Below are 26635 nucleotides of genomic sequence, written 5' to 3'. Positions count from 1 at the left end.
AACACCAAACAAGGATTTGTGAAGATTTTTGTTACCTTCATTTTTCTCTGCTCTGAACTCAAAGAACTCAAACTTAATATCAGCCTTAGCATTTAAAGCACACTAAAGCATGCCTAGAAAACTCTTACGCAGGTTTCTCCCTTTTAGATATCCTCAAGTTTTGTTTCTGACAAATACTTGATAACTTGAAACTATAATGAGAAACACTAAATCTGTGAGAAAAAATGCATTGTAACTATCTGGCCAATATTCAGACCTTTACTTCATACAATTGTACTACTTATCCGGGTTATGTTGGCCTCATGAAACAAAATAAGTATTCTCTCTTCTATTTTCTGAAAGACTCAGTGTTAAGATTGTTGTTATTTCTTCCTTAAGTGTTTGATACTCACTAGTGAAGCCATTGGGGCTTGTAGTTTTCTTTGTAGGCAGGTTTTTTGTTTATTTGGTTTTTATTGTGGTAAATATACATGAAATTTACCATTTTAATCTTTTTCAAGTATACAGTTCAGTGGCTTTAAGTATATTCAATATTGTTGTGTAAATATCACAACTGTCCATCTCTAGAACTTTTTCATTTTCCCCAACTGAAGCCCTATACCCATTAAACATTTAATTTCCCATTCTCCCCTCCTGGCAGCCTACCACCATTCTACTTTCTGCCTCTGTGAATTTTTGACTACTCTAGGAACTTCATATAGGAGGAATGATACAACATTTCTCCTTTTATGATGATTGGCTTATTTCACTTAGCGTAATGTCTTCAAGACTCATCCGTGTTGTAGCATGTGTCAAAATTCCCTTCTTTTTAAAGGCTGAATAATACTCCATTTTACATATATGTCATTTTGTTTATCTGTTCATCTTCTGGTGAACACTGGTGGTTTCCACCTTTTGTCGATTATGAATAATGTTGCTGTAAACATGGTATACAAATATCTCTTCAGGTCCCTGCTTTCACTTATTTTGTGTATATATCCAGAAGTAGAATTGCTGGATCGCATGGTAATTCCATGTTTAATATTTTGAGGAATTGCTGTACTGTTTTCCACAGCACCTGCATCATTTTACATTCCATCCAGCAATGCACAAAGGTTCTAATTTCTCCATATCCTCGCAAATACATTTTTTTGAATAATAGCCATCCTAATGTGCCGGCATGATATTAATTTTGCCTTTAATTACAAATTTAATTTATTTAACACATTTAGGGCTATTTAAATTTTTTTTTCTTGTGCTGTTTTGGTAGGTAATTATTGGTAAATTGTGGTTTTGATGGCATTTATCCCATCTAATAAATGGAATAAAATTTTCATAATACCTCCTTATTAGCTTTTCAGTGTCTGTGGGGTCTGTGGTGACGTCACCTCTTTTATATCTGTTATTAGAAATCTGTGTTTTCTGAAACACAAGTGTTTGAGATCAGTCTTGCCAGAGGCTTATTAGTTTTATTAGTCTTCTTAAAGAATCAGCTTTGACTTTGATTTTCCCTGTTTTGTCCATTTTCTCTTTCACTGATTTCTGCCTTTAGTTTCTGTTATTTCCTTCTTTCTACTTACTTTGCATCCCATTTACTATTTTTCTAGCTTTTTAGGATTGAAACTGAATCATTGATTTGAGATCTTTCTTTCTTTCTGATAGAAATTTAGAACTATCAGTTTTCCTCTAAACATTGCTCCAGCTGCATCCCATAAATTTTGATATTTTAAGATTTCATTGTTACTCAGTTCAACATATTTTCTAATTTACCTTAAGACTTACTAACTCATGTAAATCTGACCTATAGGTTATTTAGAAGTGTGTTGTTTGGGGCACCTGGGTGGCTCAGTTGGTTGGGCATCCGCCTTTGACTCAGGTCATGATCCCGGGGTCCTGGGATCGAGCCCCACATCGGGCTCCCTGCTCAGCAGGGAGCCTGCTTCTCGCTTTCCTCCCTGCTCGTGTTCTTTCTCGCTATCTCTGTCTTTCTCTCTCAAATAGATAAATAAAATATTAAAAAAGAAAAAAGAATTGTGTTGCTTAATTTCCAAATATGTGGGAACTTTCTGGATATCTTATTATTTAAAGTTTGGATGAAAAAGCAAGAATCAACATTATGCTCCTATAAGAGAAGCACTTTATGTATTTTTTTAAAAGAGAAGCACTTTAAATGTAAACACACAAATGCATTTAAAATACATATGTAACATATAAAACACTGCATAAGACAGCTGGTAGGGTTATATTAATATTAGACAAAGTAGACTTCAAGAAAATAGCTATTACCAGAGATAAGGAAGAATATTTATTAATGAGTCAATTCATCAAAAATACTAACATTAAATATTGTTATGGCCAGAAAGCATACTCTGTATGATTTTAATACTGTGGAATTTACTGAAACTTGTCTTATAGCCCTGCATATATGGTGTGCCTTGGCAAGTGTTTCACGTGCACTTGAAAAAAATGTGCGTTCGGCTGTTATTAGGTGCAGTGTTCTTTCTGTATGTCATTTAGGTCAAGTTGATAATGTTTAATTCTTCCATATCCTTACTGATTTTCTGATGGTTTGTTTTCTTAATGTTGTCCTATTTATTACTGAGAGAGGGGTATTAAAATCTCCAAGAATTACTGGGCATTTGTTAATTTCTCCTTTTAGAAAGTTCTGTCCATTTTTGCTTCATGTATTTTGAAGCTCTGTTATTATGTACGTGCACATTTAGGATTGTATGTCTTGATAAATTGGCTCATCATCACTAAATATTCCCTTTTATCTCTGTAACAGTCTTTTCGGTTTTTTTTTTTAAGTCTATTTTGTTATTAAATAACAAAAATTCAACAGTAAATTTTCAAGATCTAGTTGACTTTATTAACCAATTCACGAATTGGGCAGCATCCCATCTAGCAAGTAGAGAGGAGCTCCAAAGGGCTAGAGAAAGGAAAAGGTTTTTAAAGGTAACAAGGGTGGGGGGTGCCTGGGTGGCTCAGTCGTTAAGCATCTGCCTTTGGCTCAGGGCGTGATCCCAGGACCCTGTCGTTAAGCATCTGCCTTTGGCTCAGGGCGTGATCCCAGGACCCTGTCGTTAAGCATCTGCCTTTGGCTCAGGGCGTGATCCCAGGACCCTGTCGTTAAGCATCTGCCTTTGGCTCAGGGCGTAATCCCAGGGTCCTGGGATCGAACCCCACATCAAGCTCCCTGCTCCACTGGGAGCCTGCTTCTTCCTCTCCCACTCCCTCTGCTTGGGTTCCCTCTCTTGCTGGCTGTCTCTCTGTCAAATAAATAAATAAAATCTTTTAAAAAAATAAATAAATAAAGGTAACGAGGGAGCAGAAAAAGGAAATTATTAGCAAAGAATCCATTATTTTAGGCAAGGTTGCTCTCCTAAGGGGCACTGAAGGGGCCTCTCAATGAAGTCCTTAGTGCTGAGCAGGACATTCTCTTGTTAACTGGTTAAAGGTTACATTTCTGGGGGTTTAAAACAGCAGATGTGTTAGGTTTTAAGTCTTGTTTTACTGACTTGGGGCCTTAACCTAAATGATGCCATTTTGGGCCTGTGGTTTTGTTTTTAATATTATTATTATTATTATTATTATTATTATTATTATTATTATTTTAGTATCTACTTTTTTAAAAAAACATTTATGTTTATTTATTTGTCAGAGACAGAGAGAGAGAGTATAGAAAGTGGGGAGCAGCAGGCAGAGGGAGAAGCAGGCTCACTGCTGAGCAATGAGCCTGATGTAGGACTCAATCCCAGGACCCTGGGATCACGACCCGAGCTGAAGGCAGATGCCCAACTGACTGAGCCACCCAGGCATCCCTGTTTTTAATATTATTAATATAGCTCCACCAGTTTTCTCATGTGGCATTTGTATATTATCTCTTTTTATTTTAAAAAATTTGTATCTTTATATTTAAAGTGCCTCTCTTATAGACAGTGTATGGTTGAATCTTGCTTTTTCATACAAATTGACCAGCTATGTCTTTTAATTGGACTCCATTTACATTTAATGTAATTATTGATATAGTTGGGTTTAAATATGCCATCCTAGTATTTGTTTTCTTACTGTTCCTTTTGTTTTTAGTTCCTCTGTGCTTCCTTTCCTGCCTTCTTTTGGGTGATTGGAATACTTTTAGCTATACTTATTTGTTTTATTTCAAACAAAAATACTACTTCTTCATACACTTTCATTATGCAGATAATATCTTAGTTAAACTTATATTCAAGTTAGGGTATGCCAAAAGAGAGTGAAGAGAGGGTACACAAAGAGAGTGGAACCATCTGGTGGCAGAAATCAACTTTCTCTATCAGAATTCTGTTTGGGGTTGACCCTGCCCATCTTTTCTTTTCCCATCACAAAATGGAACCATGACTTAGTAGACATGAAGCTAACATGATAGTCGTAACATCTCATTTGCCTCCACCAAAGAGCTTGCATTTAGCAGAGAAGGAAAAACAAACAAGAACGGAGATCTGCACTAGCTATTGAGTGCTTTGTTTCTCATCACACACTTTTAAAGCATTGTAATCCATGTAACCGGATTGCTGCCTTTTTACTATCACACTCTTCTGTCACTTCCTTCTTCCTCACTGTAAGGATCTTAGGAACCACCCTGAAAAATATGAAGTAGTTTCCTTCTAATTAAATTTGTCAGACAAATATCATTTTGGTATTATCAATCCAACAGTTAATTCCCAAGCAGCTTGGTGCAGCCCTTAGAAGCTTGCGATTTAGTTGAGAAGACATTTATATAATTTTGTTATGTATTTTTCTATATTGTATTTATTATATAAATGTATCATTTTTATATAATAAAAAGACAAAGAGCAATACAAGGCTGTGTGTGACTGTTACAGATAATACGTAAGTGAGGTAAGGTGTTTTTGTAGTTAATTAGAAAAACAGCTGCCTAAACAGCTGCCTATGGAGATTCTTGATCATTTATAGTGAGAGAAACTCATATCTTCCTTTTCCCTGTCTTCCTCTTCTCTATATAAGATAGATATAGATAAGTATCACATGATTATTTGAAGATTAAAATTTCATTTTGATTTGGCTTTCCTGGGTGGAAAACGTTTACCTCATTTTACACTTTTGAGCATGAATTGTCTCTTTCTAGGTATAATCAGTTTCTACTCTTCAGCATACAGATTTTATGAATAACAGTGCAGAAAGAGCTCTAAAAGTAATTGTGCCAGTAAGTTTTGGTTATAGTCTTACGTGGAACACAGGCAGGAAATAAGAACAAAGGCCCCTCAGAGGAAGGGTAGTGGTTGGCAGAGCATTTAATCTCTGCCTCCACCGAGGAGCTTGCATTTAGCAGAGAAGGAAAAACAAACAAGAAAGGAGATCTGCACTAGCTATTGAGTGTTTCCTTTCTCATCACTGTTAGTTACATTTGAATGGAACCATTACGATCTTTTTGGTATATAACTAAACCTTTTTTTTTTTTCCAAAAGGAAAATCTTGAATTTTATGTTTAAAAGCACAATGAGATGTTTTTGACATTCTGCAGTTCATTTTGGAAATCACTGTCTTAAAATCCATTGCCTTTCAGTAAGTTGGTAAAGGATGTACAATACATGTCATTTTTACACAAAATAGTACCTTAGGTAGTCTCTAACATGTATTATATCTACACACCTTTTAGCACTGTTTCTACCTGGCAGCTTACAGCGTTAGGCTGAATGTTGTGACGAACAACTGAATGGGGATGAAATGCTGAGCAGTCTTACAATGGATTTTCATTAGAAAAAGTAAGCTCTTCAGAGCTTCTTTTTATACTTTTCCATAAGGATTATAAGCCAACATATTTGTCAGTGCATAATTAAGATGACATACTCTTTAAATATTTAAGTTCTTCCAGAAATTGGGATGGACTTGACTAACCAACTGATGATTCTTCTCTTGAGCCAAGATTGTATATTTTTTGTACGCAAAAATCTATTTTTACAAATGTATTACTCTTCTTACAAATATATGTGTACAGGGTTGTTAGAACTAAGAATTGCTGGATCATATCTTCAGTATTTACTTATTATTTGACTAAATTTCATACTGTTCAGCTCAGCCCAGAGAAGATTTAATAGGTTTGTTTTCTTATTCTGCTACTACTATACTCAGGTTTTTGTTCTAGTGGTCAAAAAATATTCCCAAGAAACATGTTCACTTAGAAGTCCCAAACCAAAATAATAAAATCACTTAAAAAAAAACTTCTAATACACAAAATTCAGATCCTAGGCTGACATGCTTTTGCTGTGTGCTAAAAATTAAATGAACAAATACTAAACAAAGCAAAGTTGGCCAAGGTTGTGACTTATGAAGAATGTCAGCCAGTGGTACACACTCTAAATATTCTTTTTCCTTCTCTTGGCCTGAAAATACTTCAGGACAGAAGCTGTCATGCCCACCTTTCATTTAAAAATGTTTAGTTTTCTTACTGGGTGTTTACCCCAAAGATACAGACGTAGTAAAGAGAAGGGCCATATGCACCCCAATGTTCATAGCAGCAATGTCCACAATAGCTAAATCGTGGAAGGAGCCGAGATGCCCTTCAACAGATGACTGGATTAAGAAGTTGTGGTCCATATATACAATGGAATATTACTCAGCTATCAGAAAGAACGAGTTCTTAACATTTGCTACAACATGGACGGCACTGGAGGAGATAATGCTAAGTGAAATAAGTCAAGCAGAGAAAGACAACTATCATATGATTTCTCTCATCTGTGGAACATAAGAACTAGGATGATCGGTAGGGGAAGAAAGGGATAAAGAAAGGGGGGTAATCAGAAGGGGGAATGAAACATGAGAGACTATGGACTATGAGAAACAAACTGAGGGCCTCAGAGGGGAGGGGGGTGGGGGAATGGGATAGGCCGGTGATGGGTAGTAAGGAGGGCACGTATTGCACGGTGCACTGGGTGTTATACACAACTAATGAATCATCGAGCCTTACATCGGAAACCGGGGATGTACTGTATGGTGACTAACATAATATAATAAAAAATCATTATAAAAAAAATGTTTAGTTTTCATGTCTTCTCTCAGGTTGTAAACCTTTTGGACCACTTTTTGGCTATTAGGTAAATAATACACTGTGTAATCCATACTGACTGATTAATCATTTGTAATTTTCCAGGTACTGATTCGGATGAATGTGATTTGGAGAAATTCTGTTTCCTGTCGAAGGATAAGAAATGTGCCACATAGATACCAAAGTGGTAATCACCCAGTGGTCCCTCTGGGATCAAGGATTTTAAGTGACCCAGCCAAAGTTTTTGAACATAACATGTGGTGAGTTATCTTTCCAGGTCTGATGTTATATATGTATACTAAACATTAACAGTGTTATTATTTTCATTTAGAGCCAAGAAAGGATTTTTAAAGTTGTCAAGGTCCCAAAGGCAGGGTCCTAACTTAAGTGTTGCCAATTCTGAATTTCTTTGCAAATGGAATTGATAAAATGACACTTCCCAAGTGTTTTCCTCAGCTTTGGGGTTCTTGGAGACCCTCCCTCCCCACCTCTGGTCCTGATTTGCAAGCATATGGTGGGAAGGGAGGCTCTTTTCTAGGTAGAGCCCTCCTCCTGGCCTGCAGGCCCTTCCACCTTTTACAAGTACTTGACCATCAGCAAATATGTATTCAGCATCTGCTGCTTACTGAGACCAAGGAAAACACACTGGTATGACCCTAGTCTGTGCTTTCAGGAAATCTGTACTCTATTTGGAAAGATAGTTATTTATAGGAAAAATTGATAATTAGCAATACATGGCAGCAAATTGTATGTGCCGAATGTGTTCTTATAAAGCGTATACACTGTATGTCTTACAAGAACAATTAAACAGTGCAAAACCACTCCTGTTTTGACATAGGAAGATTTATTTTTTTTTTCTTTTTTCAGTTTCCACTTTATTGATATATAAAGGAAGATTTCTTTAAGTGGAGAAATTGAGATCAGGATTATTTATTCTGTCTCCAGTACATAGTATGGTACCTGACACAAATATTTGTGAAATAATGATTTGGATAGTTCAGGCTGGAGTAAGGGCATTCTTGGTGGGTAGAAAGTCATAAAACACAGAGATAAAGAAGTATAAGGTATATGCAGAAGACCGTGAACAGGATAGGTTGCCTAAAATAATACTCTTCTAGGAAATTTGTAGGGATAAAGTTGGAATGACATAGGCCGGGTGTGGCAGTGGGGGCAAGATTGTGTGAATTCTTGAATTCACAGCTGAAGCGGAAGGCATTAAAGAGCCACTGAAGAGAAATGACATTATACATGGGCTATTAAGTACTGTGTATGTATTTGGTTGACAGTGTACTAACTAGACAGATCAGCAGGTGTAACTTAGAAGCAGGAAGGTGCCAATGAGAGAGATTTTGAAGGAAGAATAAATAGAACTTGATGCTTTTGTAGAAAGGAAAAGGAAACATTTGGCTGTGAAGTTTTGATTCTAGATGACTAATGGAAACTTACTAATTAGTTCCACATTATACAATATGTGGCCACTAGCCAGATGTGGTTATTGAGCACTTGAAACCTGATTAGTCTGAATTGAGATGTGCTGTAACATTTTGAAGACTTAGTACAGGCTCTCTCAGCCTTAGCGCCATCTTTTTGGAAACCTCTGCACCATGAGAGCCAAGTGGAGAAAGAAGCAAATGTGCAGGCTGAAGTGTAAAAGAAGAAAGATGAGGCAGAGGTCCAAGTAAACCTCTAGCTTGTGCACCCATGGAAGCCACAGGAGCAGAAATAAGGAAAGCCAGAGGCCGGAGACGCTGGTACAAATTGTTGAACTGCGTATCTACTTTCTAGAACAACCATCATCTGATCTCAAGGACTACCTTTGAGAGACCCACCTTGCTTATACCAAAACATTCCCTTTGGGTCCTTTGCCCTGAACCTGTGACTTTCAAGACTAATTCTGTTTTCATTTGTAGCAGAATATAACACATGTACAATAAATCATCTCTTCTGTCTTAGCTGAAGAAAAAAAAAGATGGTATAAAAAGAAAGGGTAAAATATATCATTAACAATTTTTATACTGAACTGCATGTTGATGATATTATTTTGGATATATTGAGTTAAAATATATTATTAAAATTTCATTTCTTTTAGCTTTTTAAAACATGGATACTTGAAAATTTTAAATTACATCTGTGGCTGACGTTATACTTTCTCAGACAGTTGCTGAATTAAACTACTTTGCCTGCCATCACCAATATGGACAGTTACAGTAGGCTGTGAGATCATGGCCAGGCAATTAAACCTCCACAGGAACTGCTGGTCCTAGGCAAGCTCTTCGTTCACCAATTTTTTGTTCTTCATTAGAGTTTAGTGAGTTAGCAATCTGTGTTCTCTTTTTCTGTCTACTTCACGAACTCTTTTGTTTAAGGTTCCTGCCTACCCATTTAAGTTCTGTTTTGTCATAGGTTCTCGGGGAAGCAAGGGTCCTATGGGTCAGTGCCCCTCAAGCACTGTGGGCTAGCTTTGGGATGCTGCACAAGAATCCCTTGGGAAGTTATTATTTCACTAGGTCTAGAGGCCCAGGAATTCATAATTTGAAAAAGCTCTTTTAGTAATTCTGTTGACCAGCCAGGTTTAGGAATCTTTGATCCAGTCCAGTGGTTTTTACACTTCTCTTTAGCAGTAGAATTTTTTTCCGAGTGAAGTCCTAACATGGAATCCCAATATTTAAAAGGTAAAAACAAACCTGGTCTTAATGAAGTAGGTATAGAGGCCTGGGGCATCAACAGCTCCCCCTCCCATTTCTCCCCTCACCCCCTCACTGTAGCAGCTTCATGGATTTTTAGGGTTCTGTTGATCAAAGTTTGAAAAACCTTGTCTAGTCCCGATAGCTATCCTCCACAGCATACCCCCTTAAAGGGTATGCAGCCTGTGCCAGGATACTTGTAGTGAACTCTCTCCAAAGGCAGATTCATACTGTAATAATAAAAATAATTTCCTCCAAACGAAGAGGAAAGTATTTGCTTCCTGTCATCTCCTTAATTACCTGTTGTTTTGTTTCATTTTGGGGGGGGGTTGGTTTTGTGTTTGTTTGTTTTCTTCAAAGAGAAGATTTTTAAATTAAACTGAAAACCAGAAGACTGGTTGACTTTCCCCTTCCTTCAGGTCCACAGTTCTGTCCAAAAGTTCTGACTTCCTTATTTTCTCCTTTGTATTTGAGAATAATGTTTCCTCTCTTGCTGAATTTTGATTTTTAAAAGATGTTTCTAGAAAACTACTATACCTGTCAGTTTTCTCTCAGAGATGTAGAATTGTCTACAATTTATTTTTCCGTTTAGCCTCTAGTTTAGTTAGTACTATTTCTATATGGCTTTCTTTTTAATAAAAATATTTTTTGAGGAAAAAATAAGGGTACCCATTTTTTATTCAGTTTCTAATATCCTGAGAAAGAATTGCCCTCCAGATCCTGTATATTTGGGTTACTAGTATTTACATCTCCCTATAGTCTTTTTTTAAATAATTTAGTGAAGTGAATTTCACATAACATGAAAGTAACTGTTTTAAAGTAAACAGTTTAGTGGCACTGATTAAATTCATGATTTTATGTAACTAACACCTGTGTCTCATTCTAAACATTTCCATCAATCCCAAGTAAAGTCCCTTACCCATTAAGCGGTTTATTTTCATGCTACCGTTCCCCAAGCCCCTGGCAATCACCAGTCTGTGTTCTAGCTCCATGGATTCACCTCTTCTGGATAGTTCATATAAGAAGGATCTTATAATATGTGACCTTTTGTGTCTGGCTTCTTTCACTTAGCATAATGTCTTGGAGGTTCATCCACATTGTAGCCTGTGTCTCTACTTCATTTCTTTTGATGACTGAATAATATCCCATTTGTGTATATACCACAACTGGTTTATTCATTCATCCACTGACGGACATTTGGGCTATTTCCACCTTTTGGCTCTTGTAATTAGAGCTGCTGTGAACATGCATGTACATGAACTTGTTTGAGTCTTTGTTTTCAGTTCTTTGAGGTATATACCTAGGAATGGAATTTCAGGGTCATATGATAATTCTGTGTTAACTTTTTGAGGGATTGCCAAGCTATTTTCCACAGTGACTGAAACATTTTACATTCTGCTTAAAGTCTTTTAATTATACTTAGCACAATTTTTAATTTGGGGGAGCAACTGATGTAAAACTATATTCAGAATGCTTTTAAGACGTGTTACCAGAGATCTGTCTATAGTCAGCAAATTACAGTTACTTGGAAAAATCATTCCTTATTTTACACTGCTCCTGGTTTAAGTGTGTAGTTATTTTTCAGAAGATCCCTGAAATTTATAAGGAAGTAATAAACACTTATATAATTATATGACTAAATCAGCTAGGCCAGTGGCTTTCAAGCCTTTTAGCATGATCCACAGTAAGAGGTACAGTTTATATCATGGACAGGTAACATGTACACATAACATATACACATATATGAAACAGGAACAAAAGCTTCTTGTACAGTTTTACCATGTGAGACATTCACTAATAGCTTCCATTTGTTCTACTCCATTTCTGTTTCTTTCTCATTTTAAGTGTTGGTTAGATTAATGAAGTTGACTTCATGACTCACTAAAATGATCATGACCTTTAGTTTAAAAAATACTGAGCTAAACCATTCTCTGTAGATCCAGCATAGGACCTGTATGCTGCAACATGACTTCCTATTTTAAATAATAGACTATTTACAGAATTCCAATAGAGTTTAGCTATCAGGATATCTTTCTTATTATATGGTCTGAATTTTCCTTATGTATTATCTGATTCCTCTTACCTTGTTTCATACATAGTTCTTTAATGCAGTTAATAAATATTTTCTTTATCTGTCTCCATTATAACATTTGTCATGAGAAGTAGTCTAAATGTTGAGAGCACTGACTGACTAGTTGTCTAACCTTGGGAAGTTACTCTGTGCCTTGGTTTCTTCATCTTTAAAATGGGATAATAATAGTATTATCTACCTCAAAAGGCTATTGTAAGGATTAAATTAATATATATAATATAAAAGATATGCACATAGTAAATAAGTAATGCATAAGAATTAGCTATCATATTATTATTATTTTCTAACATGTACTTAAGTTACTTATGTGTCTGTTTTTTTGTCATTATTAGATTGTATGATGTTTCAGAGTCTTCTTCATTTATATCTGTTTCACAGCTATATTCCCCATATAATACACACCCAATAAGTATGTTTGAATAAGTGAATGAATATGAAGAAATACAAGATCCAGTTCATATCTACTGGAAGTGTACAGCTAGACTGAGAGTTAGTATAATGGCTAAATATGGGTTTCTGAATCCAAATAATCTGGATATGAATCCTGACTCTACCCCTTTGCAGCTGTGTGAACTTGAGCAAGTTCCTTCATGGGTATTACAAGTATTAAAGGCAATAAATGTTTAGGACTCTTAGTAGTAGTAAGTGTTCACTGAAATAAGTGTTCTTGTTATTATTAGATGGAGAATTGAGATATAGACCAATGAATGAATAAACAGTATAGAGTATGTAAGGTCATACAGTGAAGGAGGTGAAGAACACAGAAATGACCTTCAGAACAGGAAGAGATTCCTGAGATGAGGATGTAAGAAAAGTCAGCAAAACTTCATAGAGTAGGTAGGATTTAACCTGGATGCTGAAGGATGAGGAGTTTTTGAATAGTGAAGACTGTTTGTTCTGGACAAGTGGTAGCATGAGCATTTGAAAATACACAAAGTTTATTCCAAAGCAAACAAATGGACCACCCCAATTGAAAGAGAGGTTTTGTATTTTGAAAGCGGGTAAGTGATGTGACAAAAGAAGTATTTTAAGAGAACTAATCAGGCTCTGTTGTTCAGGATATTTAGAATTATCCATCATTGAACATGAAGTGATATCTTTTATCCCCAGCATTTTTTGTATATTGACATATACCCATCACTAGATTAAGTTCTCTGGAGGACTTAAGAGAGGAAATGATTACTGGTCCAAAGGAACTCCAACCCATTTCACTAAGAAGCCTGAACCTTCCAGATAAAGAAGATGGGATGAATCTGAAAAACAAAGTGTTCCTCCTCCAACAAAAGGAATAAGAAGTAGTAAAAGCAAACAAGAACTATTACCAACAGCAACCACAAAAGTCCATAAACGTGGAAAATGAATGATCAAGGAAAGAATTTGTAGATTCATGTGTGGCTCAGCGTGGCTCCTAACCTCACCTTCATCTCTCAGAAGCAGTACCAGGAAAAGAAGGTCAGCTGACAGATCATTACTAATACTCATTAGCAGCCCAGGCAAAGGTTGAGAAAGAACCCTTGAAAATACATGGCTTTGCCTATGGCGGCAGAATTTAAGGTCTTAGCAGAGCAGGAAAAATACTGACGTTCACCATTTTCCAGGGTACCATGCTGAATTGAGAGAACTATCCCAAGCCTAAGGAATAGGAATAGGACACATCTTAACTAGATAAGTGAAACGTAACGTAGGACTTAATGAATCTCAAAAAATAAAAATAAAAAGAGAGAGAAAAAGGAAGGAAGGAATGGAAGGGAGGGAAGAAGGGAGGAGGAAAAGAGAAAGCAGATTCAGACCTTTATAAAGATTGTCCAATACCCAGTGGCGTTTCCCCCTTCTCTCCTACCTCTACCACCCTCAGAATATAGGAAAGTGGAGGGGCGCCTGGGTGGCTCAGTCAGTTAAGTGTCTGACTTTGGCTCAGGTCTTGATCTCAGGGTCCTGGGATGGGCCTGTGTGGGGCTCCCGCTCAGTGAGGAGTCTGCCTGTCCCACTCTGCCCCTCCCTCCACTCATGTTTTCTCTGTTGGTTGTGCTCTCCCTCTCTCAAATAAATCAAATTAAAAAAAAAAAAAAAATATATATATATATATATGAAAGTAGAGAAAATATATAATACTAAGCCTTCAAACTACAGTTTACAGAGAAAGATAAGTCTCTGAGTAAGGTTGCGTGTCAAGGAAATTTATCTGCAGAAAAACAGAAAAGGAAAGAAGAAAGGAGGGAGAAAATTTTGGTCTCAGAACCCCTTTTCACACAAATCTTTGAGGATCTGAAAAAACTTATTTATCTGAATTGTATCTATTGATTTTTTCCTTATTAGAAATTAAACTGAGACATTAAAATATTTAATTCATTATAAAACAATAATAATCCATTGCATGTCACATAAATTACATATTTTAATGAAAATATCTGTTTGTTTCCCCAAAAGAGTGGCATTGTTTTATTTTTTTTTAAGATTTTATATATTTGACAGAAAGAGAAAGAGCACAAGCAGGGGGAGCAGGGCAGGCAGGGGGATAGCAAGAAGCAGGTTCCCTGCTGAGCAGGGAGCCCGAGGCAGAGCTCAATCCCAGGACCCTGGGATCATGACCTGAGCCAAAGGCAGCTCCTTAACCAACTGAGCCACCCAGGCGCCCCATCTTCAATGCTGGATTAATGGAAAAAGCTGGATACTCGTCTTTGCTTCTGCATCCCATCTGTTGTGATAAGTTGCTTAGGTTGAAGTATATGAAGAAAATTTGGCCACACACAGATATGTGCTAGTAAAGGAGAGGAGTTTTTTAATAGCATTTTAAGATAATTGTAGGTATATTTCCTGATATTACACTAAACCTCAGCAGTGGGAGTTTCTTAGTTGCAATATGGAATATGAAACCATATCTATTATATTTCATTGATACATCCTGCACTTTGGGTATTTTACCTCTGCATCATTTTATAACATTCATTATGCATGGATAATTTGGAAAATTTTGATTCCCTGTTTAAATCTTTCAAATATTGACACATTTTATTATACAGTACTTAAAAATCACTTTTGTAATACCACACTATTCTCATTAGGAAAATCTCTAAGTTTTGGGAAGCTATCAATTCGTGGTGGTAGACACCACTTTTCAAAATACTAATTTTTGCTTTAAAACACAAAATTTATCTTTGGTGGCAAAAATTGTCATTTATTTCCTTAAAGTGTAGGCTCATTTCTTTTTTTTTTCTTTTTCTTTTCCTATCTTTTTTTTTTTTTTAGAGCGGGACAGAGAGGGAGGGGAGGGGCAGAGTGAAAGGGAGAGAAAGAATCTTAAGCAGGCTCCACCCCCAGTGCAGAACCTGATGCAGGGCTTAATCCTACCACTCTGAGAGCATTATCTGAGCCAAAATCAAGAGTCGGACACTTAACCGACTGAGCCACCCAGGCATCCCTCAATTTACTTACTTTTAAGACATGCCAGATAACCCAAGTCTGAATAACTATAATTTGTCTACAGTTGCTCTTTCAACTAAAAATAGCATTCTCCGAAAAAAAAAAAGCAGATAATTCAGTTCACAGTGCAAACAATCATATAAGTGCTTTTCTACAAGTCAGTCATCGTACTTCAGAATGTAGCAAAAGTCCTTTATGCGTGCCTCCTATTTTGTTTGAATATTAAACATTATGTTACCCAAGGGTCAATATTTTATAAAATAGTTTTTGCTGATTTATCAGCCACTTCTTCAGTGAATTAGACTTTTTAAACAAAAATTGGTAAATTCTTTACCACCCACTGGTTGGTGGTCTAGAATCAATGACCACTGGTACATTTTGGTGCCACTGTCTTGTTTCATACTGGGCAGTTGCACTTTGTTGCACCACCATTGTTTTTATACTATCAGTGCAAATGTCAATACAGTGAAAAAGGCAAATAGCAGCATATATAGAATAGTTTTGACTTAGTGAACCACCGGAAAGGGTGGACAAAACTTTGAAACCATAGTCCTAGGATTACAGTGTTACTGTAATTATCTTAAGTTACTTCCTCAACTTGATACAGTCTGCTCAGAATTAATATTGTGAGGGGCACCTGGGTGGCACAGTTAAGTGTCTGACTCTTGGTTTTGGCTCAGGTCATGATCTCTGGGTCCTAGGATTGAGCCCCGTATCGGCTCCGCACTCAGTATGGAGTCTGCTTGAGACTCCTTATGCCTCTCTCCCTCCCCACCATGCTCTCTCTCTCTTAAAGAATAAATAAATCTTGGGGCGCCTGGGTGGCACAGCAGTTAAGCGTCTGCCTTCGGCTCAGGGCGTGATCCCAGAGTTGTGGGATCGAGCCCCACATCGGGCTCCTCCGCTATGAGCCTGCTTCTTCCTCTCCCACTCCCCCTGCTTGTGTTCCCTCTCTCGCTAACTGTCTCTATCTCTTTCAAATAAATAAATAAAATCTTTAAAAAAAAAAAAAGAATAAATAAATCTTAAAAAAAGAATTAATATTGTACTACATAATATAAAATGTAAGAAGATTACAATAATATGATTCTACTTACCCATTCAATCTGTGTTATACTGTTGCCATATAGTTTACTTCTATATATGCTGTAAGCTCTAGAATTCATTGTTAATATTTTTGCTACATATAGTTAGTAATTTTTTTAAGAAATTAAAAAACATTGTCTTTTATAGTTACCACATATTTATCATTTCTGGTCTCTTTATTCTGCCCTATGCATCTGAGTCTCCATCTAGTACCATTTTCCTTTAGCCTAAAGAACTTTCTTTAACATTTCTTGTATTATCGATTCTGCTGGCAACGAATTCTTTTAAATTTTGTTTATCCAAAAATGTTTTTATTTTTAAATTCTGAAAGATATTTTCACTTCATATAGAATTCTAGATTGACAGACTTTTTTCTTTCAGTACTTTAAAGATGTCATTCATTTGTGTTCTGCCTCCATTGTTTCTAATGAGAAGTCAGCTGGTGTTTGCATTGCTTTTGGCCTGTCTATAATAGTTCCTCTTAATATTTCTTTTTATCTTTGATTTTTAGCAGTTTTCTGTGTATTTATCATGCCTTGGATTTGCTTTGCTTCCTGGATTTATTTTTTTTAATCAAATTTGGAAAAACTTTAGTCAGTGTTTCTTCAGGTTTTGTTTTTGTTTTTGTTTTTGTTTTCTTATTCACTCTGTCTCTTCTATTATTGGGCCTTCAACTTGTGTGTTTCTTAGACCCAATTGATATCATCCCATAGATTATAAAGACTTGTACATTTTTTTCCAATTTTTTTTCTCTGTTCTCAGTTTGGATAATTTCTACACCTTCAAGTCTTTAAGTTCACTGACTTTTTTTCTGTAGTGCCCATTAGCTATTAAGCCTACCTGTGAATTTTTCATCTCAGATATTGTATATGGTTAGTTCTAGAATTTCCTTTTAGTAGTTTCCATTTCTTTGCAGAGGTGTCCCCATCTATTCATCCATTCTGTCCATCTTTTCCTTTAAATCTTGAAATCTTTGAACATTTTAAAAAGCTATTTTGTACTAATTCTAACATTTGTGTGCTAATTCTAACATTTGAGTGTTCTTAGTCTGTATTTATGGCTGCCTTTTCTCTTGATTAAGGATCACATTTTCTAATTTCCTCACATGCTAATAGTTTTGATTGTGTGGTGGACATTATGGATGATATCTTATATGGAATCTGGATTATGTTTTCTTACTTTAAAGGCATTGAATTTTTCCTGGCAAGTGGTTGAATTACTGCCAAATCTTTTTGGTCAGGTGAGATATAATTTTTAAATTTTTTAATTTAAATTCAATCTAGTTAACATATAGTGTATTATTAGCTTCAGGGGTAGAATTTAGTGATTCATCAGTTGCATATAACACCCAGTGCTCATTTCATCAAGTGCCCCCCTTAATGCCCATCACCCAATTACCCCATCCTGCCACCCTCCTCCCCTCCAGCCACCCTCAATTTGTTTCCTATAGTTAAGAGTTTCATATGGTTTGCTTCTCTCTCTGTTTTCATCTTATTTTTCTTCCCCTTCCCTATGTTCATCTGTTTTGTTTCTTAAATTCCACAAATGAGTGAAATCATATGCTGTTTGTCTTTCTCTGACTGACTTATTTCACTTAGCATAATACCCTGTAGTTCCATCCACATTGTTGCAAATGGCAAGATTTCATTCTTTTTGGTGGCTGAGGAATATTCCAGTGTGTGTGTGTGTGTGTGTGTGTGTGTGTGTGTGTACCACATCTTCTTTATCCATTCATCTGTCGACAGACATCTGGGCTCTTTCCATAGTTTGGCTATTGTGGACATTGCTACTATAAACATTGGGGTGCATGTGCCCCTTTGAATCACTATTTTTGTATCCTTCTGGTAAATAACTAGTAGTGCAGTTGATGGGTCATAGGGTAGTTCTGTTTTTAAAGGTGAGGTATAATTTTGGGTGTTGTTAGGGTGAGACTATTTTGATATTGTCCTGTGAGTGTGGATCTTATTCCTATGGCATGGCATATCTGGGGTCTTAACTGAATAATGGAGCTGTTCAGAGAGGCCTCTCCACTCTGGCTTAGCCAGAATTTCAGTATTGCCAAGCAATGCACTGCCTATGTCCGGTCAGTTCTCTTTTTGCTACCTTCACCCACAGAATCCTCTCTGTACATCAGGACCTGTGGAGTCTGTCCTGTTGGTGAATAGCCAGCACTAGTTAAACACTAGAACTCCCTTGCAGATTTTAGGAGCCTACCCCTCTGTCCAGCCCCCTTTTCTTCAGTATTCTAATGCACAAAGTCTTACCACCTCAGCGACTCTGAACCCTGATCTCTGCCTTCCAACTCACAAAAGTGCCACTCAGTGAGACAGCCACTCTCTGCTTGGGCTCTACCTCTGCACTATAGTCTAGAACATGTTCCTGACAGAAAACGAGGGTGAATGTGGGGACTGACCTTTTGTTTTTCTCTTCTTTTAAGGATCACAGTCCTGCACTGTCTGAAGTGTAATCCAGTGCCTAAAACAATTCCTTCATATATTTTTTCCAGTTTTATCATTGTTTTTGGTAGGAGGGTAAGCCCATTATGACGTACTCTGTCATGGCCAAAATTACAAACCCTATTCAGCAGTTCTAAGTAATAATTATGATTTTATAGCTATATAGAAAAATGTTTGTGTATATATGCACATATGTACACAAATATAGGAAAGGAACTTGAAAAATTAAGAACTGTTAATCTGTTAGGATATTAAAAATGAAAAGTAAAACTTTTAAAATTTTTCCATTATTATAAGTGTAACTGTGTAATATGATTTTGTTATGGAATTAAGGATTATTGAATTAATTTTAAGCTGAAACTAATAACCTCCATTTCTTCCTTTTACCTAGGAATATATATTTTTAAAGATTTATTTTTTAGAGAGAGAGAGAGAGAGAGAGAACATGGGTGGGGGCAGAAGGAGAGGGGGAGAGAGTCCCAAGCGCACTCCATGCTGAGCATAGAGCCTGATGCAGTTCTCAATCCCATGATCCTGAGATCATGACCTGAGCTGAAACCAAGAGTTGGACGCCCAGCCAACTCTGCCACCCAGGAAGAATATCTTATTTTTAATTCATTAGTTACCTAAAATTTGTTAAATTTGCCTTTAAATTTTTTTTTATAATGAGACTTTTATATACACAGTAAATGTCAAAGACAGGAAAACATTCTATCCATATAGATTACACTGGGTACTTTAGTTTATTTGTGATTATTAAAAATTATAATAGTACATGGCGCCACATTTGGCAGAATTTTCAATATGTAGGATCCTCAAAAATGTTAGTACCCAAGCTAAACAATTGGGGTCTATGTGTGTGTCAGTGTGTTTTAACTTTTCCAAACCAAACCAAATGCACAGTTATTTAGACTATTACTGCAATCAACTGTGAAAGCAAGGAATTCAATTACACTTTACATATAGAAGGAATAGGAAATACGATGCACATTCATGAACTGAGGTCGTTAAGACTCACAACTACTATAAAATTATAGGACAAATTCTACAAACCATGTTATAAAAATTTCTTGCTCAAAAATCCTGTCTTTTATTTTTGAGATTTCTTTTTCTCAAATTCAAGTTTTCAGGAAAAATATTAAGTATATTTTGTATTTTCTGCTCAATTCTCTTCTTTTAAGAAAACATATCTTCTTTTTTATTGTATGAATTGCTGGATTTTCTCTTGAGAAGGATGATATAAAGCTTTAATGACAGTTGTTAATATGTCTTAAACATACAGTTTTTTTGTAAATATATATATTTTTAAGTTACCTCTAGTTGAGAGGCACCAGGGTGGCTCAGTTGGTTAAGCATCCGACTCTTGATTTGGCTCAGGTCATGATCTCAGGGTTGTGAAGTAAAGGCCCGCATTGGGCTCCATGCTGGGTATAAAGCCTGCTTAATATTCTCTCTCTCCCTCTGTCCCTCTACCCACCCACCAAAAAAAATTACCTCTAGTTGAAGCAGCTTTATAATATTAAGGAAATTTTAAGACCGTTATCTCTTAATTCCACCATTCTAACATACTTGTTTTTATTTTACGCAATGTCTCTATAGTTTTATTTAGTTGTGATTATAATACAGATACAATTTTTGGTTCTGCTATTTTAACCTCATGTTTCATAAACACTTTTCCGTGTTGGCACATAAGCTTCATATTTATCATTTTAAATATCTGCATAATATTCCTTTAAGTTACCATAATTTTTTCCTTACCCTATCACTGAGATTGTTTCCAATTTTTTGCTATTATATTTGGTATTCTAGTGATTATCATTTTACAGGTACTTCTCTATATAGAATTTCTCTGTTCTTTTGAGTTACTTTGTTATACTAATTCCCGGAAGCACAACTCATAGGTCAAACAGTATGAACCATTTTTTTTCCTTTGGTGGTAATGGCAGTGGTTGTTAAATACCTGATTATTTCAGTTCATTAGTTATTTGTCTCTATGCTTAAATTCTATTGAAATTGTATTTATTACTTACAAACCCGAATGATTCTTATTGCTGTCTGTTGGGTTTTTGTATATGTGAATCAGACTCTTCTAATATAAAGAAATGCCATAAAGCAGCAGGTCTAAAGGAAGTCCCCATAAATATAGTAGGAACGTTTTATAGGTTTCTGTGGGGATTCTGTAACTATACAGTGGAAAATCTGTTCTGCAGGGGCTTAGGGTATAATATTCCCCTCACTTAGCAGTTAAGAAAATGAAGCAACATAAAGAACAGTGTACGGAAGTGAGAGCAATTTAAGAAATAACTAAATCTATTAAATACTAAGGAAGAAGCAAGTTAAACTAACAGTTTAAAACAAATGCTTAAAGCTAACGACCATATATATATACTCTTAATGTCTCAAAGCTTGGTGTTTTTTTTTTTTTTTACAGGGAAATGGATTGTTATATTTTCTTTCTTATATGCTGTAGAAATTTATAGATGAGAAACTTGTACCCAGCCTTAGTAATCCTATTTTTTCAATAAATTACTTGTTGTGTTTAATATCATAACTATCATTTAATAACACTCTGTATGTATTTATATATACAGAGTATAAAATATAATTGCCAGCTCCAAGTTATGTATGTGATTGCTCACATATATTAAAATAAGTCAAAACAAAAATCTGGGTTTTTTTAAAAGATTTTATTTATTTGAGAGGGAGAGAGCATGAGCAGGGGCGGGGAGGGACAGAGGGAGAAGCAGACTCCCCCACTGAGCAGGGAGCCTGACAGAAACAGGGCTCGATCCCAAGACCCTGAGATCATGAGCTGAGCCAAAGGCAGCCACTTGACTGACTGAGCCACCAGGTGCCCCCAAAAATCTGTTCTCATTAAAGCAAGTGGACAAAGCTGCTTAATAATTATTTGGGCTGTGAATGATTTTTACTTGAAATAATGGTAGTTAAATTTTCATCTTTGGAACTCTGATTTTTTAACATCCTCATTTACTTTTCCTGAAATTTCAATATATCAGTTTTGATCCTTCTTAAAGGAAAGCAGTTTCCTATCTTTAGGTGGTGTATTTATAGCCAGGTCACTGGAATATACCCTCTCATATCTGATTGCATAAACATGACTTAAAAGAGTACCAAGCTTATCATCATTTACCCAAGGCACCTTCTTATTCTGTCTTGGTTACCCCCCTGCCACACACACACACACACACACCGTCCCTTAGTACTCTGTTTTAAGACCTTAGAATCATACTTGACTCTATTCTTCTTTATCTCCCAGCAGCTAGGTCACAGATACTAGTCACAGAAACCAGTTTTTGTCACAGTGGCTCCCCCTCTGCTCTGCTTTCTGTTTGCGGTTGCCACCACCTTTGTCCTGGGACTCATTACTCCTAGACCACTGCAACAGAATTTCATCGGTCTCCCTTCCACCAGTCCTTCCCCACTTCATTTTATCTTATACATTACTAAACTATTCACACTTAAGATCTTTGGAATCTGACCATTACGCAGCTGCCAGCTTCATAATGAAACATATAAATTGCCCCACCTCCCTTCCCCCTAACCTGAGCCCAAACTCACCTCCCTCTCAAGGCTTCCTATTTGCCCCAGCTATCGTTAATTGGCTACATTTACATACATTAGATGCTCACCAAGTGGGCTACATTGTATTATAATTTACATATTATCATTGATAATATCAATGTATTATTATTACATTGTTAATCTGCCTGTATCAGGAACATATAAACCCCACTATGGCCAAGGATTAAGTCTTAAATCTCTCAGTATCCCCCACTGTCTTAGTAGACAGTAATAGACTACTGGTCAAGAGGATGGACTTTGAAGTGAGACAAAACTGGGTTTGAATTCTGGCTCTGTCACTTAATGGCTATATGACCTTGAATAAGTTCCTAAATTTCTGTTTCCTCTTATGCAAAATGAGAATGATTATAAACCCCTCGTAGGGTTTTTGAAAGGATTAAATAAGACATATATGTATGTGCACAATGCCTACCAATATAATCAATAATAATAGTAATTATCATTATAATAATGATCATGCTAAGTGCTCAATTAATGTTTGTCAACCACCATTATGATACATGTCAAGAATTTGATATTTCACCCTTTTTTCATCAGTGAGATAGCTACAAATATAAAAATGTGAGAGATTTTTCTTACAGTTATCAGTAGGCTACATGGAGCTTGAATTTTGGATATGTGGCTTCTCTGTTGTTTAGAAAATGGTTTATTCATGGGGCACCTGGGTGGCACAGCAGTTAAGCGTCTGCCTTCGGCTCAGGGTGTGATCCTGGCGTTATGGGATCGAGCCCCATATCAGGCTCCTCCCCTATGAGCCTGCTTCTTCCTTTCCCACTCCCCCTGCTTGTGTTCTCTCTCTCACTGGCTGTCTCTATCTCTGTCGAATAAATAAATAAAATCTTAAAAAAAAAAAGAAAAGAAAAGAAAATGGTTTATTCAGGGGGCGCCTGGGTGGCTTAGTCGTTAAGCGTCTGCCTTCGGCTCAGGGCGTGATCCCGGCGTTATGGGATTGAGCCCCACATCAGGCTCCTCTGCTGGGAGCCTGCTTCTTCCTCTCCCACTCCCCCTGCTTGTGTTCCCTCTCTCGCTGGCTGTCTCTCTCTGTCAAATAAATAAATAAAATCTTTTTAAAAAAAAAAAAAAAAAAAGAAAATGGTTTATTCAGAAAATTACATCACTCATTTATAACCTTACCTATTTCAAAAAAGGAAATACAAATTTTGTAAAAACAAACCCCCAAAACCCCCACCTTTTTTGTATGAAGATGTTGCTTCTATTCCATGAAGACATTTTAGCAGCAGAAAATAATATCATCTCACATAGGAAGTATAAATTTTGAAACTGAAAATACTTATAGAAAGTGCCAGATCTGGGAAAGTTGACCTTCTTATATACTATATCAACTATTCTATCATTTAAATGTTAAAGAATCCATTTACAGAAATTAAGGGAACCAATAAGATAAATCTAAAGTTACTTAAAAGACTGGGGGTACCAAAAACAAATAATCCAGTCAAGGAATGGACAGAAGACATGAGCAGACAATTCTCCAAAGAAGACTTACAAATGTCTAACAGACACATGAAAAATGTTCAACATCACTAGCCATCAGGGAAATACAAATCAAAACCACAATGAAACACCACCTTACAGCATCAGAATGGCCAAAATTAACAAGCCAGGGAACAACAAATGTTGGTGAGGATGTGGAGGAAAGAGGAACCCTCTTCTTACACTGTTGGTGGAAATGCAAGCTGGTACAGCCACTCTGGAAAACAGTATGGAGGTTCCTCAAGGCATTAAAAACAGAGCTACCCTATGACCCAGCAATTGCATTACTAGGTATTTATCCCAAAGATACAGATGTAGTGAAAAGAAGGAGCACATGCACCCCAATGTTCATAGCAGCAATGTCCACAATAGCCAAACTGTGAACGGAGCTGAGATGTCCTTCAACAGATGAATGGATAAAGAAGATGTGGTTCATATATACAATGGAATATTACTCAGCCATCAGAAAGGCTGAATACCCACCATTTGTGTGACATGGATGGAACTGGAGGGGATTATACTAAGTGAAATAAGTCAAGCAGAGAAGGACAATTATCATATGGTTTCACTCATGTGGAACATAAGGAATAGAACAGAGGACCACAGGAGAAGGGAGGGAAAATTGAATGGGAAGAAATCAGAGAGGGAGACAAAACCATGAGAGACTCTGGACTCTGGGAACCAAACTGAGGGTTACAGAAGGGGGTGGGATGGGGTAACAGGGTGATGGGTATTAAGGAGGGCACGTGTGGTGATAAGCACTGGGTGTTACACGCAACTAATGAATCGTTGAACACCACATCAAAAACTAATAATGTGGGGCGCCTGGGTAGCGCAGTCGTTAAGCGTCTGCCTTCGGCTCAGGGCGTGATCCTGGCGTTCCGGGATCGAGTCCCACATCGGGCTCCTCGGCTGGGAGCCTGCTTCTTCCTCTCCCTCTCCCCTGCTGTGTTCCCTCTCTCGCTGGCTGTCTCTCTGTCACATAAATAAATAAAATCTTAAAAAAAAAAAACTAATAATGTACTTTTATGTTGGCTAACTAAACATAATTTAAAAAATGAGGGTAAGTACAAAATATTTTAAAACATATCTCTTTAATAGTAAAGTATTAGAATATAAGTATTATAAAAGATTAAAAAACTATTAAAGAATGCCATATTCATAAATGAACAAAAAGGCAAATAAATTTAGCCTTAGAGTAAAATACAGCAAACCATACTAGCACCCAAATAATCATGCTCCATAGTGCTCCTGAGACATGACTTCAGCAGTCATTTCCAAAAGGTAGTTGGGGCTTGCCACACAGCCACATTTTAACAGAAGAACTGTAGGAGTTCCAGGGTTGTACCAGCGCCATCAGAAGAAACATCTAACACAAAATATATTCATTCAACATGGAATTAGTTTGTATCATTTGCCTTTGATTATTTTAGAATGAAAGATGTATCCCTTGTCACCCTTCTTCTGCCTTGAATTATGAAGCAGGTTTTGCAACCTTTTCATTTTTTGATAGGGATCACATGCAATGGTCTGAAGAAGAAGAAGCAGCAGCCAAAAAAAAAGTAGAGGAAAACTCAGCTGTGCGAGTCCTTCTGGAAGAACAAGGTAGGCAATTACATGTTGTAGCTCCTGGAGTCTGGTTTTTCTGTTCAGCCTTCCACTGATTCAGTTCACATGTTCTCCTCCTAATTGTGTCATTGCTCTGGAGAGTTCTTGGCTTCTACCCATGCCAATCCACTTGCTCCATTTGGGAGAATTCCATTATTCTAGTGTAGTGGGACCAAAGTTAGTGAAATTAATTATGGATTGACTCTTTAGTTGCCGTTTTGGTAATCATAGTATTACCTTTTTCTGGGAGATACACATAAGGAAATTTTAAAATTTCCCTCTTGCTATACATCTTTTAGTCTGCTGTTGTGCATTGTATTTAACAGGAGTTTTTAACAAATTCAGAAACTTTGAGCAAATATGGTAAAGTCATATCAAAATGTTATGGCCTTTTAGGCTAAGCATCAAGTTTCATAAGGATTCAAGGTACTTTTCTTGGAGGCTTTTTGATATTGCAAGTTTAATTGAGGTAAGACCTTGTCAACCTTCAAAGCTGGCTTCTAAAAAAATTGGCTAATGTTACTATCACAAAAACAGAAAATAACAAGCATTGGTGAAGATGTGGAGAAATCTTAGGTGCTGTGGAATTGGTAAAATTGTAAAATGATGCAACCTCTATGGAAAACAGTATGGAAGTACCTAAGAAAATTATAAATGGAACTACCATATGATCGAGAAATCCCACCTCGATATATAGCCAAAAGAATTGAAAACGGAGTCTTGAAGATATATTCATACACCCGTGTTCATAGCAACACTAGTCACAACAGGCAAAAGGTAGAAGCAACCCAGATGTCCATTGACAGGTAAATAGATAAACAAAATGTGGCATATACACACAATGGAGTATTAGCCTTGAAGAGGAAGAAAATCCTGTCACATTCTATGACATGGATGAACCTTGAGAATATTATGCTAAATGAAATAAGCCAGTCACAAAAAAGGCAAAAACTATACGATTCTGCTTCTATGAGGTATCTAAAGTAGTCAGATTCATAGAAACAGAAAGTAGAATGGTGGTTACCAGGGGCTGGGGGGAAGAGGAAACACAGAGTTGTTGTTTAACAGATACAGAGTTTCAGATTTGCAAGATGAAAAAGTTGTGGACATCTGTTTCATAACCAAGTGATATACTTAACACTACTGGACTGTATACTAAAAATGGTTAAGATGGCAA

At 36.5% G+C, this 26635-nt stretch overlaps 1 protein-coding gene across 7 annotated transcripts in view; it reads left to right on the top strand.

Annotated features, from left to right (window-relative positions):
* The window catches only part of METTL8 (methyltransferase 8, tRNA N3-cytidine), an 83040-nt gene that overhangs the window by 29311 nt on the left and 27094 nt on the right, over positions 1-26635 (top strand). For all 7 annotated transcript variants that reach the window (XM_057318544.1, XM_026492573.4, XM_057318530.1 and 4 more), the window contains 2 exons: positions 7124-7278; positions 25364-25455. In XM_057318544.1, the coding sequence (XP_057174527.1) occupies positions 7136-7278; positions 25364-25455 (235 nt within the window). In that variant the 5' untranslated portion in view covers positions 7124-7135. The remainder of the gene's footprint in view (positions 1-7123; positions 7279-25363; positions 25456-26635) is intronic.

This window comes from Ursus arctos, unplaced genomic scaffold (genome assembly GCF_023065955.2).
Source record: "Ursus arctos isolate Adak ecotype North America unplaced genomic scaffold, UrsArc2.0 scaffold_1, whole genome shotgun sequence".
Classification (NCBI taxonomy): domain Eukaryota; kingdom Metazoa; phylum Chordata; class Mammalia; order Carnivora; family Ursidae; genus Ursus; species Ursus arctos.
The sequence above is the reverse complement of the archived record's forward strand: the minus strand, read 5'-3'. Positions and strand labels throughout refer to the sequence as shown.